Here is a 15102-nt window from a genome sequence, read left to right as displayed (position 1 = left end):
GTTTTTCTTTTACTATATATGTAAACATGCATATAGTGAAATCCCCCTCCCCGACAGTGAGGGTTCCGTGGAGGTGTTAATCCTCCAGCACCCTTGTCTTTTCTGTCAATGGGCCCAGAATCCTTATGCAGCTAAAGAAATCTCTGAAGCAGACAGAATATGCATGCTTGAAGTAAGAGGCCATTGTCATGAATAGCGATGGTCCAGCAAAGCAGAGAGGGACATCAAGGTTAATCTGGGAGGTAAACTGTAGGCAAACGCAGATATGGGTGGGTTCCACCATCTTCTGTTTTAGCCCCTACAGCTGACGTAGAAGCCAATAGTCACGGAGCTATGGGGTGGAAGTTGTGTACCTCGGATGCTTTTTTGTGTGTATGTTTGTTTGGGTTCCTAAAAAAAAAAAAAAAAAAACAAAAAACTGCAAGCTCGCAACTGTTTGAGAGCACTTGGTCTAACCCACAGATGTGTCTTCTCAAGTCCGTATTGTTGACCGCCTTCCAGGACTCTGAGTGAGGAATGAAGTGCCATGTGTTTTACTCCTTGCAGATCCCTTTGGGAAGACAGATGAGCGGGAACCGCTCACCAATGCAGTTCGAAGTGACTCGGCCGTCATTGGAGGTAAATCATTCCTTGTTGCTGAAAGCAGAGAGGACATAAATGATTCTGTGCTTGGGAGAGATTTATTTGATTCCTTCCTTAATTATGGCCATCTAGCATCCAGAGCCCCGCATGATCTGTGAGACTGGGAGGGAGCCTTTTCAAGAATAGTCATGGGTGCTGTTTGATCAAAAGCGCCCTCTTCCCCCAGCATCTACAGTCCCATGGATGCATCCTGCTCCCGATCCATCAGGCAGCCGACTACTGAGTCAACAGCTGGGACATTTACTTAGCGGCAGGCAGTGTGCACCCTGTTCATCTCATGCAGTTGTCAGTTTTCCTAAAGCACAAACACAGCACACCAATAAAACATATGGGAAGAAGCCATGTTGGGGCAGACAGATGGGTGAAAGCCCCAGACCTGTCAGCTTTCTCCAGCAAGTGATTTGGGTTGGATCTAATGAGCAGGGTGAAGCCCACAGACTGGAGTTTCAAATCCAGCAGCACATATGGTTACAGATACAGATCTTGTCTACTCTGCTGTGAGCTTCCCTCTCCCTCCCCCCTCCCCAGCCTTTCCATTTTCTCCCTGCCTGTTGGTCTCACCCCTTTTTATCCTGCCTCAGCCTGGCTGCGTCCTCCAGTGGCTTGTTTCTTTCCGCCTTGGCCTTGCAACACAGAACGATCCCCAAACCTTGTTTAATGTTAGACACTTGTGAGAGACTAAATTCGTTGTCATCCAGGAGCCATAGCCCTAGACGGTGCCCCCATCGCTGCCTTCTGGCAGGCCAGATGAACTGATCCACACCAGATGGAGTTCTGTTAAAAGTTGGCACTATCCATTCATTTAACTTCTATTTAATGAGCCTCAGCTATGGGTCAAGCCCTGTGCTAAGTATAGGGATACGTGGATGCTTCCCTCAAAGAACTCACAGCCTGGTGCGAGAGGGGACTGGTAAGCAGAAAACAAGGGACTAGCGAGTAGTGTTTTGAGGGAGGATGTACAAATGGCTGTGGAAGCACAGAGGTGCCCCATTACAATACGACTGTGAGCAACGGACACTGTGACCTTTCCTCCTTAAGGAAGTTCTTAAAATGTCTGACCTGAATTTCTGCTTCAGGGAAGAGAGTCCAATTTGATTTTTGTTTGGCATCAAGAAAGAATGTATTGTCTGTTTCTCTTCCAACAATTTCTCATTTGACATGTGGAGAAGAGACTTTTGTGACTGCTGACATTTCCCACCCAGTTATATGCTTCTGTGAGTCTCTAAGAGCAGGAAAGGCATCCTAGCCCCTTGGGAAAATCCCTCTAACAGTCTGTGTAAAAGAAGTAGAAATTAGTTCTGTATTTCATCTCATAAAGCTGCAGCCAGTTCTTGGGAGTCCCTCACTGCCACCCAGTTTATTCATAGGTTTGTTAACTTACGTGGCTTTACTCTGCCTGATTCTGAAATAGTCAGGGAAAATGCTGTATAAGGGTTTAGGAATATATTTTTTTAAAGTAAGCAATCTTAATGATGGCCCCAGCTCTGATACAAATCGGTAGAAGATGTGCACTCAATATTTTCAACTCTCAAATATCCATGCTTATGTAAATCATGGTGTAGGATGTCCAAAACTAATGTTCTAAAATTAACACATTTTGTCACTCTCCATTCTACTCAGAAAGAGAAACAAAACAGCAGAATACACACTTTCTTGGGAATAAGCTTATATGTGCATGTCATACATACTTCTCAAATATTTGAATGTTGGAAAACCTACATTCATGTATAGATGCATTCTCCCGTTTAAAAGTCACCAGATTCTACATTTTCACCCTCTTTTTGCTGACTTTGCTCTTTGCATCCCGAGAGGCTTCCTGGCAAAGGGTAGGGACGAGACCTTCGAGTCAGCGAGGGCAACTTGCCGAGTAGATGCAGTAAAATCACATGCAATGAGAGCAGGCGGGAACCTGACGTAACTGGAAGAGGTCTGCCATTTCAGCTGACTCGGCGTCTCCGGAAAACAGAACATACCATCTCTGCACCGGCCCATGCCTAGCAGAGCACGGAGCAGTGGAGGAGTGCCCTGTATGTTTGGGAAGCGTCCCATTACATAGCAAATCATTTTTAGCAAAGCAAACATACACCCTAAAGGAATTTACATCAGGAGAGGGTGTATTGAGGTGTGTGATGCTTCGGGATGGTTCTCTAGGGTGCTGAAGTAGTTCTAAAATATTTAGTTGCAAGGGGACAAAGAAATTACAAGCGATTACAAATGGCACATGTGCTAATTAAAAGCTTCTGTTGCATCTTTAGGCCTAAATCAGGTCTTGAAGAAATAACTAAGAAATCCTTGGCCAGGATGAGTCCATATTTATATGATGGCATTCTCTGATTTAGAATGGCTTTCTTTCTGGCTTCTTAGAAACTGAAGACTGAAGGCATTTCAGCTGGTCTTCATTTCTGGGCAAGAATCTGTTGTTCCTTGTTGGGTTAGTTTTGTTTCGTTCTACTGAGTGCCTTGCCTGCCTCGACTGAATCATCTCTTCCGAGTAGATGATCCATGATGATTTCCTTCTCTCTTTCTTTCCTCTTTCTCAACAGGAGTGATAGCAGTGGTGATATTCATCATCTTCTCTATCATCGGCATCATGACCCGCTTCCTTTACCAGCATAAGCAGTCACACCGCACTAACCAGATGAAGGAGAAGGAATACCCAGAAAATTTGGACAGCTCCTTTAGAAATGACATTGACTTGCAAAACACAGTGAGCGAGTGTAAGCGGGAATATTTCATCTGAGAAACTGCAGGGTCACCTAATATTCTTTGGGTTGTTGTTAAATTTTTTCTCCTTTCTCCTGTCTTTTCATTTTGGTCATCCTCCTTTTCTCATTTGTTTGCCAATTATGTTTGGCACACCCCTGTATCAACCACAGCATCTATCCTCTTGACCCAGCCCAGAAGACCAGGCAGCTATGGCCACTGCCTTCCTTTCCGACAAAGTTATGGTGGTGATAGTGACCACTCAACAGACTGACTTTACTCTAGACAAAGAAGAGACGCATGGGTGTACATGTGCATATTTAGTTCTATATTTCCAGTTTCTAAGTAAGATGCACTCTTTAATTTCACAGCCGTCCAGTCTTGCATTAAACCTCAGGCTTATGTTGAACCTGAGCTCTGTGACTTAGGCATATGACAGTCACCCTTGACATCCTCCCCCATCTCAAGTTCATTCCTACCAAGGAACTCAGGGTAGAGAAAGAAGACGCTAAAAACCTGGTTTGCTTCAGTGGCACTTTCAAAGGATTAAGAGAGGTTTGTTTTGTGTTGCTTTTCCTTACCACAGGACTCCCATTGCCCTAACCCATCACCCTTTTTCACTTTGACTCTTCTCCCCTGAGTATTTCAAATATAAAATTCCTTATAGTAGTGAGCCATTCCTTTGCTCCTTTCATGCCACTCTCTCCTGGGGCTGACACTTTAGAACAGCACACAATAGCATAAACCTAGGGGAAGCATGGAAAATAGTATCTTGAAACTAGGAGGTAAAAAGGAAAGCTGCTAGGAAGTAGATTTTCTATAACTTCAAAAATGCCTCTTCCAATTTTGTAGGAAATGTTAGCTAGGTTATTCCTGGGATTATTATACTAAGGTATATATATATATATATAAATATATATATAAGTTGCTGCAACATAAAGAAATTCAAATAAAGGTCTAAAATAGTACCTGGTTCCATGAAGAGCTTTAAAAACAAAAATGAAAACAAAAAATTAAAAAAAAAAACAAAACTGCACGAAAGAAGAGAAATATCAAGGAGGATTCTTCCCTTCTATCTACTCGCCAACGATCTAGTGACTAAAGTGAATGAATGCAGGTGTCATGTTTTCTAGCAGACACGATGACCCACCTCTGTCCATAGAGACATTCTCTGGGAGGTTCAGGGCATACTGACTGGGGCATTATGGTTTCCCTGGTGAACCCTCACTGCTTAGTTTGAGAGGCCCTCTTAGGTTCTACAGTGAATCACATTTTAAAGTCATCTATATTCCATGTATATAAAGGCCCCCACACACATCTTTTTGCAGACATAGACTCTCACATGAGGTGATGTGAAGTTTCAGGGTATCTGTCCCTCCGAAAACAAAGCATCGAAGAAACATAGTTATTCCTTCAAGAAGGCATCCCTAGCTCATCCACGAGGTGGTGGTAAGAATCCTAACGATTTTACTATAGCGATGGGTCTCACTCTGCCTCTGGGCCATCTTGGAGAAAAAGAGAAGGGGAAAACAATATAAAGTCTCCGGTATTGCTGAAAATGCCAATATAACGATCCACAAATGTGGAAAGTCCTTGCCGATTCTCTTTATGAGACAGATTCAGTTTGGGAAACAATTACCACGTTGCAGTTTGCCAGCCTCGACAGTGAGCAGACATTCCATTTTCTTCTTAGTGTGTCTATCTCCCCTGGCGTGGCCAGGCTCACGATGAAGAACTCATTAGCTCCGTCTCATCTCAAATCCGTTTCAGGCTTTCCTTTCAGGGTCTGAGCACGTGGGCAAGGATCAGCTTGTAATCATATTTATCAACTTGAAGATGTTGTTCTAAATATACATTCTCTTCTTAAAACTTTCTGCAGATTCTTAATCACATCATCATGATATCATTTTGCTAGTAAATGTATTTAAAGGATTCCAACGCTGGCATCTTTTTTTTTGTTTGTTTTTTTGTTTTTTGTTGTTGTTTTTTTTCTTCTAGCATTTTTAATAAGATGAATGATTCATCAATAAGAGGAAAGATCTTTAAATATTATTTTCTCCTGCCCCTTCCACCCCTATTTCCAATGTTCACTTTTGAATTGTTGATTTTCATAAAAAAGGCTGTATATAAATCAGCCTCTTGCTGATTTGGACTAGGGGGACATAGTCCTTTCTCCCTGAAATAAAAGTCACCACGAAGCACAGTAGGTTTAGCCTGAAGCATCTCCAATAATGAAATGGAAAGGCAAAGGAAGGTGTGAGGAATAAAACTGGAACCCCTCATTATTCAAGTCTCTGAGAAGCGAGGACTATATTTTGCTGGCATAGCGCTGACAGAAGAAACGGAGAACTAGCAAAGGCCAACTCCGAGTATTTGCTTTCCTCATCCACTTATAAATGCTTGTAGGTAGTTCTATAGGGTGAAGATTCCGTGAAGCTCTCTTCTTGCCCCTCTCACACTGCAGAATCCACCAGCATGCCTCCCCACGCATGTAGACTGTCTATACATACGCGCTCCGTATCACAGGCCGAGAAACCAATGCCAAGACCGTGCAATCAGCACATCACTCTTGTAAGTAAAGTCTCAGGGCTAAACCAGAATTATTTTTACAGGGTTGGATTGTTTCGTAACCCCAGAGAACACTGACTTTCACTAGATGTATATGGAAACAAGCAAGCAGCTCCCTCCAAAGCAAAACACAATTTTCACTTAGAAATAAGTGCTAACTCTGCCTGTCTTTCCTCAGTGGTACCAAACCCAGGTAGTTTTGTGCAACTGTTGAATCGCGTGAGTGTTCTGACCTTTGAGCGATTATAATCTAAAACAAATCGTCATTGAAAGCACTCTGCCCCCTCCTTAACCCCTGTTTTCTGCTTCGGTAATCAGGTTTCCTAACTGCATGCTCTGAGAGCTGGATCACCATAATCCCCCACTGTAACCCCCGGTCCTTGATAGCTGTGGATTACAAAAATATTTTATGGAATGTGGTCGCTTTACAGCAAAACCGAAAGCACCTGTGCAATTTCACATTCTAAGGGGGATACTTTATTGATATAATTTCTACCAAGCAAACCTATTTACATAAGCAACAGTACGTATGCTTACTCTGAAAAATACTTGACACCCACTGCAACATTCGCTGGGTGTATAGGTTAGACTGCCGTGGTCTCTATGAGAATTCACCTAGAGAATTAGACATTTGTCGCTTCTCTGGATAAGGGTTTATGGATAACTTAGCCTCTTCTGTTCAGTCTCAGCTGCATATGGGAGATTTATTTTAAGGATCCCAGGACTGATTTTTTCAAACAGTTTCTGTTCCCTCTTGTAATCACAGACATGGCACTAAACCTGACTTCTACCTTTTGTTAGCTCCATGACCATTGCAGGGTAACAGGAGCAGGATCAGAACAAAAGAAATAGATTGTTCCCTTTCCTTATTCATCATGAAGTACATACTGAATGCCTAGTACCCCAAGGGTTGAACTAGACATTGGCTGCACAAATATAAATTATACCTTGTTCTTGCCCTTAGAGGAGCTCCAAGTCTATTGGGGCAAGACAAGGTATAATTGTTGTAAAAGGGCTAGGCAGAGAGTGTTATAGAATATAGAGCAGAGGTCCTGCATGATTATTTTTGCAAAGCCTTGGCTAGGGACTGAAGCAGATAATTTTCTGGAAAATGTTCATAATTTTTCTTGTATATTCCACTTTCAATATGCCGCCGTGTTTCTCTTCCTCGAACCAAATATCTGTCTATGCGGATATATTTCTGAAGAGGGAAATGGATTAACTCTTTAGGAACGGCAAGAAAAGATGGTCCTTGTCTCTAAAGTACTTTGGGGAAGGCCTGATTCTTTCCATTCTTGCTTCTTTTCTGGTTGAGGGATTCTGAAGCCCCTTCTCATCAGTCAGACCTAAGCGATGGCTTGGGGGCCCTCTGTGGGGGAGGGACAACAACCTCCACTTCCCCTCCCCTCCTCCTCTCATATCAATTCCTTCAAGGCCATGTGGTTGTAACCATTTGCTCTTCCAAATGCCCCTTAACGTGTCTGCTGTCCTCTTGCCCCTCCTAAAACCCTTCTTTGTCCCCACGAACCATTTGACTCTACTTAGAAAGGTCTCTGAGAACGAGATGAAGTAGCTTTGAGTAAATAACTGACTAAAAATTGTTGTCCATCTAAGTGAGGTCTCACCTCTGTGCCCTGGGTGAGTTTTTTTCCAATCCTGAAAGTCACACCTGTCTCTTCTCTGCAGGAAGCTCATTCACTTAGAGGAGCCGCACCGGGAGGCTACGAACAGAGTGTCTCCTCCAAGATATTCAGGGAAATAGGAATCAGGCTGTTGAAATCTTTCTTACAAAAAGCCTTGACAGTTTGTCCACCAACTTGCCCTGGCTTCCTTTGAATTCCCCCACAGCTGCAATCCATCAAGTCCACATTGCAACCCCGGCCTGCCAAGAGGAATTTGAGACAGTGTGTAGCTCTCCTCCTCATTTTTCCTTAGCCTAAAGGCTTTGACATACTTAGGCTCCCGTTGTCCTACGGGTCACAAGCGGACCAAAGGAATAAAGAGGTTTCCTTGTTCCCGCAGATGTGAAAATGGTTCATGGGAAAAGGCGAAAGCAAACCCCAAACTTTCAGAAAACATGGAGGCTGACTGAGTGCTACTTCATGTCTGTCATGCAGTTGGAAAATGTTTTCTTTAAAAGACACGCAGCGTAATTGAATTATTTCCACACACTGTTCTAGGTTCTTTTCTCTGCCCTTCCTCCCACACTCCTACCCCCACTGTTGTTGAGCCCATCCAGTTTGCAGTTTTGGGTCCCTGGTGTGCATCGTTGCTTCCACAAATCCCAAACAGTTAAACCTCTTAAAGGGGGAAAAAGCAGCTTAAGCAGACACATACACAAAGATTTTGTAAATAGGGCTGTTAGTCAGGCTTTCTCCAGGACATCCTACATACACGGCTCTTCAGTAGGGATACACATCTCCTCTTGAGTTGGCGGTTGTTTGAAACCTTCGTATAAGGGTTTGATACTGAACTCTTGCTATTTTTGAGTGATTTTTCTCTTATTTTGCACTATGGAGCTCTGAGAAAGAACAGAAAAGCACATTTTAGTTTTTTTTAGTGAAATATTGTACTTTGTCAGCTAGTTGTCTGTCTTTTGTAATGTTTAGACTGCAAAGTGGCTGAGTAGACGTGAGCAAGGATGAAGGCAAAGCTTGGTGTGGGTGTTTCGACCACACCTGCTGTGAACACGTTGAGGAGGAAGGGGGGATCTGTGGCAACAGTCGGTGGCCATCTCAGGTGTGGAGGGTCATTGCTCCCACCATGGAGCAGGGGCAACAACTCTTCCCTCTTTCTTGGCTCTAAATCAGGAGTCCCTTCAGTGCATTTGGATCACTGTCTTACACATTAGGGAAAGAGGCAATATCATGGGCTTCACATGATGAATCCATTACCAACCTTGGCATGACATTTTTTTTTACCCTTCTCAGCCCTACTCCAACCACGTCTCCCTCCTGCCCCCAATATTTTTATTTCAACAAGATTTTCATTGTGTGCTATCACCACAGTGACCCAACCTGCCAAGGTTGAACACCCAGATACAATTTTAAGGACAAGAAGGTGTCAGAACAACTCTTCGAATCCACTATCCCAAATCAAAAGCCCCATGGGTGGGATACTTGAGGTCCTGAAATCAGTCTAGCAGTCCTTCTTTCCCCTTCATTGGTCCTGCCATCCATGTGGCATGCCACATTATAAGACGATGTGATACTGTCCATCCCCAACAACAGATACTGCCAGGGACCCACCATCTAACACTATTTAGGAACACTGGTTTTCTCAATCCTGACCACTGACGCAGAATACCAGAACAAAATTGGGAGAGCAGTCCTAAGCCATGACCAAAGGTTAATCTAATTGTTTTAATAATTAAATGTTGGTCTTATTTTCATTCACATCATGTTCTTCCATGCCTCAGATGCCAGCGGTAGCCTCAGAGGACATGAAAAAGGTGCTGGGCATTCAAGAGGAACATTGTATTACCCTGTAGATTCTTTGGAAGGCCCATAAGTAGAAACTTTCAGTGAAACTCTAAGGGATAATACTTAACAGGCTTCTGCCTAGTCATACTTTTCCATTATAGTCAACCCCATCCCCAAGGCTTTACATGAAATATTAACATAGTCTCTTCTATCCGAATGGCAGTGTCAACCTGTGTAACCTTGCCCTGCCTTAAATACTCATGCAAAAAATACCAAACCTTGCTTTAAAGCAGCATAGTTATAGTGTGAGAGGGTCTTATTTAGTGAGGTCCAACACGAAGACTTTTCTCCTTCTGAAGCTGGTAGTTAACAGGCCTCCTGATATCATGTGCTGTCGTCTTAAGCTGTCCCTTCCTTCAGTCAACTGGAAGAGGCAAAAGGGGTGCAGGGTTGTCACTGGGAATAGAAGGGCAGGCTGAGGGGGAACCAGGAGTCTGCCTCCAGGATTTGATATGGAAAGAGTCAGCAAACTTTTTCTGTAAAGGGCTGGATGGTTTAATTTAGGCTCTGCAAGCCAGACAGTCTGAAAGTTGCAAATACTCCCTTCTTCTGCTGTGGCAGGAAGTGGGCCATACACGGACAAAGAGGCATGGCTGTGTTCCAGTAAAACTTTATTCACAGAACAGGCCACATGTCAGATTTGGCCCATGGACTGCAGCTTGCTGATCTCTATGATAGCCCATTGCCATGTCCATTTCAGATGGGAAATCTCTCTCTGGCACGCAGTGGTCCTCCTTTTTGAGGAATGAGAAAGAGTGGGGGGATTATTTTTAACAAGTAAATAATAAAATGCAAAATAACTTCTCCCCCCCCCCCCAAAACTATATGTAGACTTTCTATTATGGCAAAAGCACAAAACAGGTCACCTCTCTTTGTAGAACTGCCAGAGTCTTGCTTTTTCCTTCGGATCTTCTCATTTTTGTTCCCAAAACAGAATCTCAAGTGATGTTGCCTCGTTCCAAGTCAGTTTTGTAGACCACGTAACATGTCTTAATAATACACTGTATGGGGAAAAATAAAACGTTAGCCTTAGATTTCTTTGTTTTCTATGGTTACTGTTGTACAGAAGAAAGACTTAAACTGTAAATAATGTATATTTAATAAAGAGAGAATTTTGTATGATTTTGTGTGGAAGCCAAATGTGTCTTGCTGTGTTTTCTTGGGTTAATGAAGAGTCTAACAATTAATCCCTTAGCTCTCATTCTCATCCCTTAGACCATTAACTCCAAGACAACATGACCTGTGGTGTTGCTGGAGAAACATGAAACTCCCACTCCCTGGGTTTATTGATTTCAGCGGGCCTGAAAGTGCTGTCATGGGCTGTCTCGTCACTAGGCTGAATTATACTCACCTGCTTTCCTGGCTCAAATGCCTATGACAGCAAGCTCTGACTTGGTCAAAAGGCACGTTCAGGGCTCTGGAACCATCCTGGTTTCATCTACCTGTATGAAACCCTAGGCCTCTCCTAAACCTTCATCCCCGCCAGCTTAACAGCAGCCACGTTGCTTATCTTGCCTTCCCCTTCTTCCCAGAGAAAACCCCAACCCCAACTGGACTTTTATGTGTTTAGGATATTAAACAATCCATAGTGATGATTAGAACTCACTTCATATGCTGATTAAGACTTCTATGTATGGGGTAGTCAGTCAACAAACAGTCAAAAAACTGGCAAAGGTTTTAAACAGGAGAGTGACACTATCAGATTTACCTTTTAGAAAATCTCATCTAACTTCTCAATGAAGAATTGGCCATGGAGAAACAAGAGGGGAGGGGGAGAGAACAGTTAGGACCCATTGCCCGGAGGGAGGTTGTTTGGACTAGAGCTGTTGTAGAAGAGAATATAATAGTAGAGCTGGGTCCAGAGACAACCAAAAGGGTTTGCTTATGTACTTGAAGGAGATTATGAGCAGAACAAAGAACCAAGAAAGATTAGAACTTGGGGCTTAGGCCATTGAATGGACAGGAGAAAATAAATAGCTTTGTCTTGGAGAACGGTGGCTGAGAAGTAGGAAGAGTGGATCCTGAGCTCAATTTGGGATTTTGTTAAGTTTAGGATTCCCACTGGGCAATAAGTGTAGGTGTCAAGCAGGTATCTGGGTATACGTCTGCAGTTCAGGAGTGTGGTCTGCTCTAGAGAGATACTTGGGACATATTTGAATCTGTATATGCATTTACAGATCTACACATCTGTGTGTATGTGTGTGTGAGCGTCTGATTGAAATCATCCAGACAATGAATGCAACTAGGGAATAGAGCCTGGAACGATGGTCTGTTAGAGGAGAAGGAGGCAGACATTGAGGAAGGAGGAAGACGGGGTGAGTAAGTCGGAGCCCAGAAAACAAAGTGTGCAATGAAGAGGAAGTGAACAGCTCTTAAATGCTACTGAGAAACCAAGTCAGATGAGAATAGATAATGACCATGGGCTCTAGCAAGATCAAAGCCCTGACAACCCTTAGAACCACTTAATGAAGAAGTGGCAAGTCCATGTGATTTCGAGTCAGCTGAAGGGATGGAGAAGCTAGGGGGAAGCATGGGATAAGACTCAGAGCAATAATTTTATGGTACAAACATGGACATTGGAGCCAGGCAAGCCACTGGGGCTCAAATCCCACAAAATCCCATTCTCTACTTTTGTGACTTGAAATAGATTAACCACCATAATCCTTGGGTTTTGAAGATGTAAATTGGAAAAAATTAAACACAAAGACCTTTAGAGACCCTGAGTATCAAATGAAATAACACATGCAAACCACTTAGCCAAGTACATGAGCAGTGGGGCCCTTCGTAAATGCTTCCTGCCATTATTTGTCTCTTTATCCTTTCCAAATGTATTGAAAACAAGTGACACATATCACACAGAATTTACTAAAGCTAGCCATAGAAAAGTTAGTCATGCTTTGCTCTGCAAGGAGGCTCAGTAATGGCTTGTAAGCAGATTGGACTACGAAGAAGTCTTGAGTTCTAGCTGTGGCTCTGCCATAAATGAGATTTTGAAATGCCCTGTCCCTGCAAAAGTGGGGACTGATTCTAAATAATGAAACAAATCCATTATCTTAAACGTTTACAATAATTCTGGATAGCAGAGAAATTGACCTATGGGCTTTTGGCCAGACACTCATGGCTTCAAATCCCAACTCTTCTAATTAGTAGCTGAGGGACAGTAAATACATAAATCTTTTCTCATCTCTGAGGTTCAATGGCTCATCATTCAATGGATTTTAAAACAACATTCATGTACTAAAAATATGTTCATTTCCCTACGTCTTTTTCCTGAGCTGCTTTCTAGTCACATAATATAATCAGAGAGTACCATTCAGAGTTAATGAAGGACTATGTTAATCTTATCCCCTTTGCCATATTTGTATTGGTTTAAGCCTATAAAATAAAAGAGAAGGGGCGCCTAGGTGGTTCAGTCGGTTGTCAGACTCTGGATTTTGGTTCATGATCTCACAGTTCATGGGTTCGAGCCCCATATCACACTCTGCATTGACAGTGAGGAGGCTGCTTGGGATTCTCTCCCTCTGTGTCTGCCCCTCCCCTATTCATACGTTCTCCCTCTCTCTCTCACAATAAGCAAATAAAATTGAAAGAAAGGAAGAAAAGAGAAAACAAATGACTTTGAGTTCAAACAGACACATACTGTGTTGTGGGGAGGACTAACCTCATGGTATTTTTTCCTAATACAATTTTTAAACTGTATGTGAATTGATTTCATTGTTCATGACGGTTCAAAATGAACAAATTTCCGTGGGCCTACATTTGATGGGGTCGATGAGCTCACAGCGTCTGCACATCTGAGACCGGCCAACAGGATCTGACACCAGCGAGCCAGCTGCTGAAAGCCCCGTCTGGAATGTGGGATCCATCCTTGGGGAGGAGACACCAGCGCCAGCCGATGACAGTGTTGAGCAGCGGAAGAAAAGCAAATCCACTTTAGCCGCGCCCTCTGAGGCACTCCAACTGTTCAAATAGGCCTTAGAGAATTAAAGGCTGTCTTACAGCATAACTTTCACCGAAGGGAGGAGAAATGCCAGCAAGGGAGAGCGCTGGAGGGTGCTCCCTGGAAAGGGCAGGTGGTCGTCCTCACGACCCCCCCCCCCCCCCGTGGTTTGGAGAGTGTGACAACTTGTCCGCGTCTCACAGGGCCCTTTGTTGTGTGCACAGCTCTCATTTAAAAAATACTGGCTTTATGAAGAGAAATGGCATGAGTCAAATATTCTCCTAAATAGAAATGTAATAATAAAATAATTAACAATTGTTGCACACCTAGTGTATATCAAGTACTTATACGTGCTACCCCTTTTTGTCCCAATGAAACCATCAGAGGAGGACTGTATTTCTCATTTTGCAGAAAACTATACCTAGCATGAGTAAATTAATTTGCTGAAAGAACTGCACAGTGTTTGAGGTCACAGATGCTTGGAGTCAGTTCCCACTCTGTTATCTGTGTCGCTTCAGGCAATGGTCTTACCCTACCTGTGACTCAGCTTCTCATCTGGAAAATAGGAATGGTAACACCTGTTTCCCAGATTAATATAGCTAGTTAGTGGAAGAGTGAAGATTTAACCAGTATCAGCCTTAAACCACATCTAGCTGTACCGAACTACAGCTAGAACAAATTCAAATAATGTTAATTTTGCCATTGTACAGCTGCTCTGTCCCTGGCCTCTATGGCTCAATGAAACTAGAGGAAAATCTCCAACTAAACAAGATAAACCAAAAGGCCATAAAGAGAAAATCAAAGGGTTCTCTGGCTATACATGGTTACGCTTCAAAACACCAAAACTGCGCTACCAGTAGAATATGTAGGAATCATTTTGTGTCTGCAGGAAAACCTCTGTGATGTACCTGTCTCAGGGCCAATCCCCTGTGCATAGGGAGTGTAGCTGATCTTTACTCTCCAGAGGTCTAAAGAGGCAGAGCCTCTTATTTTTTTTTATTATTTTTTTTATTATTATTTTTTTAACGTTTATTTATTTTTGAGACAGAGAGAGACAGAGCATGAATGGGGGAGGGTCAGAGAGAGGGAGACACAGAATCTGAAACAGGCTCCAGTCTCTGAGCTGTCAGCACAGAGCCCGATGAGGGGCTCGAACTCACAGACCGCGAGATTACGACCTGAGCCGAAGTCGGCCGCTCAACCGATTGAGCCACCCAGGCGACCCGAGGCAGGGCCTCTTCTAGAAGAGAATAGTATTATTCAAATGCTCACTTAAAGCTGAGCCCACAGAAAACATTTTTCAGCACATAAACTTGCAACCAAGTAAAATCAAGTGCCCCTTTCCAATAAACAGGCAGAGATCTTCCGCCATCCATGACACCACTTTGGAATTTGGGTGGGACATTCATGTTGTAAAATACTCCGATTCCTGTGGCTCTTCCCTTTGGGTGTCTCTGAGGGAGCCGGTGAGCGTCTTAAGGAAACCTGATGATGTGACATTAATTGAGAGCCTGCAGTGTGCTAGATGCTGACCTTCCTGTTTTTGCCTGTAGTTATTGAAATTATAAGGAAAAAAACGCAAAGTTAAAAATCAAACTGCCAGAAAAAAACATCAATATCAAGCGGCCAGAAATCAAATAAAAGGGGATCAATGTCATGTGACGTGTATATAGGTTCTTTAGCATTTTATCTTATACAAAAAGACATCTTAATTTATCACCCTTTACGTTTTGTAAGATAACTTTATAGTATTAATATTATAGTGTG

General features: G+C 43.0%; 1 protein-coding gene and 1 long non-coding RNA gene across 4 annotated transcripts in view; one reads left to right on the top strand and one right to left on the bottom strand.

The window, feature by feature from the left end:
- The window catches only part of CNTNAP5 (contactin associated protein family member 5), an 811538-nt gene extending 801009 nt beyond the window's left edge, over positions 1 to 10529 (top strand). For 2 of the 3 annotated variants that reach the window (XM_086718347.1, XM_086718349.1), the window contains 2 exons: positions 547 to 618; positions 3186 to 10529. In XM_086718347.1, the coding sequence (XP_086574473.1) occupies positions 547 to 618; positions 3186 to 3382 (269 nt within the window). In that variant the 3' untranslated portion in view covers positions 3383 to 10529. The remainder of the gene's footprint in view (positions 1 to 546; positions 619 to 3185) is intronic. The other variant, XM_086718348.1, reaches the window with a different exon arrangement.
- On the bottom strand, positions 9990 to 14862 carry LOC147578397 (uncharacterized). Its single transcript, XR_015255154.1, has 2 exons — positions 14608 to 14862; positions 9990 to 10396 (listed from the first exon to the last, which is right to left on the bottom strand). It is a non-coding gene; the product is annotated as an uncharacterized LOC147578397 (long non-coding RNA).
- Positions 14863 to 15102: the final 240 nt, after the last annotated feature.

This window comes from Puma concolor, chromosome C1 (assembly GCF_028749965.1).
Source record: "Puma concolor isolate L17-30 chromosome C1, mPumCon1.1.hap2, whole genome shotgun sequence".
Taxonomy (NCBI): domain Eukaryota; kingdom Metazoa; phylum Chordata; class Mammalia; order Carnivora; family Felidae; genus Puma; species Puma concolor.
This window is presented reverse-complemented; position numbering and strand designations above follow the sequence as displayed.